At 51.1% G+C, this 5,101-nt stretch overlaps 1 protein-coding gene across 1 annotated transcript; it reads left to right on the top strand.

The window, feature by feature from the left end:
- Positions 1 to 171: 171 nt before the first annotated feature.
- Lcat (lecithin-cholesterol acyltransferase) lies at positions 172 to 4,888 on the top strand. Its single transcript, XM_036187084.1, has 6 exons — positions 172 to 368; positions 1,073 to 1,229; positions 1,306 to 1,421; positions 1,519 to 1,614; positions 1,697 to 1,921; positions 4,186 to 4,888. The coding sequence occupies exons 1-6, from the start codon at positions 215 to 217 to the stop codon at positions 4,758 to 4,760; spliced, it is 1,323 nt and encodes a 440-aa protein (XP_036042977.1). The 5' UTR covers positions 172 to 214; the 3' UTR covers positions 4,761 to 4,888.
- Positions 4,889 to 5,101: the final 213 nt, after the last annotated feature.

Genomic DNA, 5,101 nt, shown 5'->3' with positions numbered 1-5,101 from the left:
GCCTCCTGCCGCCCCAGCTCTTTTCCCCTGGCGCCAAGGGAAGAAAGACTGAACTGAACCCAAACCCAGAGCCAGATCCCCAAGGCTATGCCCCTTCCTGGCCACCCCCATTGGTGGTTCTGTCCCCTCCCACTGGCCCTGGGGCCCCTCCCATCCCCGGTCCAGATAAGGCCAGCTCAGGACTGCCTCATCTGGCAGTAGGCACTGGGCTGGAATGGGGCTGCCTGGCTCCCCATGGCAGTGGGTGCTGCTGCTGTTGGGGCTGCTGCTCCCTCCTGCCACCCCCTTCTGGCTCCTCAATGTGCTCTTCCCCCCGCACACCACGCCCAAGGCTGAACTCAGTAACCACACAAGGCCTGTCGTCCTCGGTAAGCCCCCACTAGGCCCCTGATGCATCAAGGGAGACCTTGGGGAGCCTGGGTCCTCCTCCCTGACAGCGGTAGATGCTGTCGAGGTTCCTCTGCCTCACAGTTAGCCCTCGTGCCCGACTTGGTATGGGGAAGGGCCAAAGGCTTGTTCTACAGAGACACCTCTCCCCTCCACACTGTTCTCTCTCCAAGTTGTCTCCTTCAGGGGGTTGGGGTGGTGGTCGGTGAATGGGATGCGGTTTGCCTAAGGCCTGGGCCAGGGTCCTACAAGCTGTGGACAGCTCCAGATACACTGGATACTGGGTCAAGCCCCACTACTTCCTTGGAGTCTACCTTCCCAGGGACAAGATTCCTAGCCCAGGGTAGGCTTAGCAGAAGAGGTCTGTAAGGCCCTGCCCCTGTTCTAGGCCCAGCCCCTGTCCCCCACTTACCTGTTTGCTCTCTCCTTGGACTTTGGCAATAATGGAAAGCCAAGCTGGATGTTTGTTTATGGGGGCAGGGGTCAGCAGCCTGGGTTCCTGAACCTTCCCTGTCTGAAGGGAGCCTGGAATTTGCAGTACTTGTGGGACGGGAATAGTGAGGAGAGGATGTGTCATTTGAACCCTGAGGGTGTGGGAGATGGAGGGGTGGGCTGTTTTTGGTGGTAGGGTTGGGGGGAGTTGGAGAGAAGCCAGGAAGTCCAGAACAAAAGCTGGTGCCCACAGTGCCTGGCTGCCTGGGGAATCAGCTAGAAGCCAAGCTGGATAAACCAGATGTGGTGAACTGGTTGTGCTACCGCAAGACAGAGGACTTCTTCACCATCTGGCTGGATCTCAATATGTTTCTACCCCTTGGGGTGAACTGCTGGATTGATAATACCAGGTATGTCCCGTGTGCTCTACCCAGCCCCACACATTGCCCTTTGGCTACTGGCTGCTAAATGTCCCACTGTCCCCAGGGTTGTCTACAACCGCAGCTCAGGGCGCGTAGCCAATGCCCCTGGTGTACAGATCCGTGTCCCTGGCTTTGGCAAGACCTACTCTGTTGAGTACTTAGATGACAACAAGCTAGCAGGTATGTGTACTCAGGGAAAGGCAGGGGTTCTTCTTGGCCATTAGACTGTCCTACAGGTGTAATGGACAGAGACCCCTATGTTGCTGCCTCCCTACAGGTTACATGCACACTCTGGTACAGAATCTGGTTAACAATGGGTATGTGCGGGATGAGACAGTACGGGCTGCACCCTATGACTGGCGTCTGGAACCCAGTGAGTGTTTGCAGGTAATGGCCTGGGGGCATGACAGGTGGTCCCAGACCCTACCTGCCCTGACCTATCTACCCATCTTCAGGCCAGCAAGATGAATACTACCAGAAGCTGGCAGGACTGATAGAGGAGATGTACGCTGCTTATGGGAAGCCTGTCTTCCTTATTGGGCACAGCCTTGGCTGCCTGCATGTGCTCTATTTCTTACTGCGTCAGCCTCAGTCCTGGAAGGACCGCTTCATTGATGGTTTTATCTCTCTGGGGGCTCCATGGGGTGGCTCTATCAAGCCCATGCTGGTCCTGGCCTCAGGTGAGGAGCCTCCTGATCACTGTCCTTCTGTGTGGGGTGAGGGAGGGATGAAGCGGAACGCAGAGCTAGCTGTCACTCTAGCTGTGTTCACAGTGTTGCCCAGGAAATTGTCTATGGGGCATACCTGCTGTCCACTAGCTCCTTAAAGACAGAACCATTAGGATGTCTTATTGGTGAAATTATTAAGGCCACTCCACGCAGTTAAAAGGGAGGTTTATTTTGTGGAGTAACTTACAAGTGAAAGGATAGGTTACAGGGTCTGGGAAAGGTGTATCACAGTCCAGTGGTGTTCTCTGGAGAACTCTGCTCAGTTTATCTCCAGTGTCCAGGATCCAGGAACCAAGAGAGCAGGCCCATTCGGATCTCGGGTCTTCAGGGTCCTCTCTCGGCTCCGCCTTATAGGCGTGACAATGGGGGTGGCACTTCCAGGTCAAAGCTGGAACTGCTACCCACCACAATGTGTCCTTGCAGAGTCTCTCTCTTCTCTTCTCTCTCTCTCTCTCTCTCTCTCTCTCTCTCTCTTTCTCTCTCTTTGAGCTAAGGATCGAACCCAGGGCCTTGTGCTTGCTAAGCAAGCACTCTACCACTAAGCTAAATCCCCAACCCCTCTCTTTTTTTTTTTTAACATAAACTTGAAACAGGGAAATATTTTCTCTGTAGAAAATAAATAAAAATGATAACATTTCCCAATAAGCCCTTTTAAGCCAAATAATAGCTGAATTTATATATATGTATGTATTGATTCGATTCTGGGATACAGAAGAAACCTGTCTTCATCTGTTCAGAGAGCTCTATGTTCTACTTAAGTTGTGTAAGTGAGATTTCTATTCATCTTCCCCTTCACTGTTTGATTTATGGCAGACATTTTTCTATAGGCTAATCCATAATCTAAAAAGATTTTAGCCTCCCCTCCTGAAAGTACAGCCAGCATATTCTTTCATCAGCCTGATCCAGTATAAATTCTTATCCTAATAGTGAAATGTTTCACTAAAGCTTGCCCAGTGATTGGGCTAAACCAAAACTTATTATAAGCCACAGTCATCCTAATGTCCCCCCTGTTAGGTAGCCTCCCTGGATCTGTGGGTTGCAGTCTGATTGTTCTTTGCTTTATATCTAGTATCCACTTAGGAGTGAGTACATACCATGTTTGCCTTCCTTGCAGAGTCTTTTAGTGATGAGAAGAGAGGTGATAAAGGAGGCTAATCCCAGTAGTCCGTTAACCCCAGGTTTGCTCCTTGTGGCCCCAAGTCCTGTACACTCTGGCTTTTAACTACTTTTTACTATCTGGAGCCCCATGCCTGGGAATCTGTTTTATTGAGGACATATCTTTCACAGAAGGGCCAAACCTAGGGATCCCTGATGCCCAGCTCCGCCCCACTTTTTTTTTTTAGTAGGTCCCCCAGGTCCCATCGCTAATACTCACTGAGCACTGTATTACTCTGGGCACACAAAGGTCCAGTCTTCACTGTGGTCTGGTGAGTGACTCACCAGACTACATCACTGAATGTCAAACAGGCACTATCAAATCCTCCAAAAATACAATCCTGTGACCACTGTGCAGCATAGGCACCACACAGGGCCTGAGAAAGAATAGCCAGTGTATAGGTACACACACACACACACACACACACACACACACACACACACACACACACTTCACAGACCACTCTCTCTCTCTCTCTCTCTCTCTCTTCTCTCTTCTCTTCTCTCTCTTTCCCGAGTAAGAGTTGGCTGTCCTGGAACTCACTCTGTAGCCCAGGCTAGCCTCTCACAGAAACCCGCCTGCCTCTGCCTCTGCCTCTGCCTCCCAAGCGCTAGGATTAAAGGTGTGTGCCACCACCACCCATCTCCACAGATCTCTTTAACTGCCCCTCTTCCTGTACACACCATTTGAGGCCTTATAGCTCTGTCTTACAGAAGTACCAACACAGCCTCTTTTTTTTTTTTTTTTTTTTTTTGGTATTTTTGAGACAGGGTTTCTCTGTAGCTTTGGAGCCTGTCCTGGACTAGCTCTGTAGACCAGGCTGGTCTCGAACTCACAGAGATCCACCTGCCTCTACCTCCCGAGTGCTGGGATTACAGGTGTGAGCCACCACCGCCTGGCCACAGCCTCTTAAATATTGAGCACTTAACTGAACACCAGGCCTGCTCTGGTCTGTGTCTTGGAATCAAGGTCAGGGTGGGGCAGGGACAAGTCTGAGTGCTTCACAGAGGCAAACTGAGCCAGGCCCAGCTTCCTGTCCCACCTGATTCTGTATCCACAGGTGACAACCAGGGCATCCCGATCATGTCCAGCATCAAGCTGAGAGAGGAGCAGCGTATAACCACAACATCCCCCTGGATGTTTCCAGCCCACCAGGTATGGCCTGAAGACCATGTGTTCATTTCCACACCAAACTTCAACTACACAGGCCAAGACTTCAAGCGTTTTTTTACGGATCTGCATTTTGAAGACGGATGGTACATGTGGCTACAGTCACGTAACCTCCTGGCAGGCCTCCCAGCACCTGGTGTAGAAGTATACTGTCTGTATGGTGTGGGCCTGCCCACACCCCACACCTACATCTATGACCACAGCTTCCCCTACAAAGACCCCGTGGCTGCACTCTATGAGGATGGTGATGACACTGTGGCCACACGAAGCACTGAGCTCTGTGGCCAGTGGCAGGGCCGCCAATCACAGCCTGTACACCTGCTGCCCATGAATGGGACAGAACATCTCAACATGGTCTTCAGCAATAAGACACTAGAACATATCAATGCCATTCTCCTGGGCGCCTACCGCCACGGTACTCCTGAGCCCCCAGCTGCCAGCCCAGCTTCCCCACCCCCTGAATAAAAAGACCTTTGCTATTAGAAGTTCTGTGTGTTGTGGGTTAAGTAGAAGGCACTACTTAGATTTGTCTATCACCTGACCCAGGGGAACATGGACTTTGCTAAAGCCTGCGATTAAACTGAACACTTTGAGATGTGTAGACTCTCATTGTCCTGGTTGAGCTGCTCAGAAAGCCTGCCCTATGCCTTCCTTCACGGTGCCTGTGCCAATATTCAGATGTAGGCACAGCTGTTGGAATGGGGCACAGAGAAATATGATTTGAAATGGACTTGAATTCTGGTTGGATACAAGAGTTTAAAATAGAGCCAGGCAAAATGGCACACGCCTTTAATCTAAGCACTGGG

This window comes from Onychomys torridus, chromosome 5 (genome assembly GCF_903995425.1).
Source record: "Onychomys torridus chromosome 5, mOncTor1.1, whole genome shotgun sequence".
Lineage (NCBI taxonomy): Eukaryota > Metazoa > Chordata > Mammalia > Rodentia > Cricetidae > Onychomys > Onychomys torridus.
The sequence above is the reverse complement of the archived record's forward strand: the minus strand, read 5'-3'. Positions and strand labels throughout refer to the sequence as shown.

Excerpts from the sequence above, each read along its gene's own strand:
- Lcat (XM_036187084.1), top strand. The coding sequence starts at position 215 with ATGGGGCTGCCTGGCTCCCCATGGCAGTGGGTGCTGCTGCTGTTGGGG. Across the intron at positions 369-1,072 it reads CACAAGGCCTGTCGTCCTCG|TGCCTGGCTGCCTGGGGAAT; the intron begins GTAAGCCCCCAC and ends TGGTGCCCACAG. Across the intron at positions 1,922-4,185 it reads CATGCTGGTCCTGGCCTCAG|GTGACAACCAGGGCATCCCG; the intron begins GTGAGGAGCCTC and ends CTGTATCCACAG.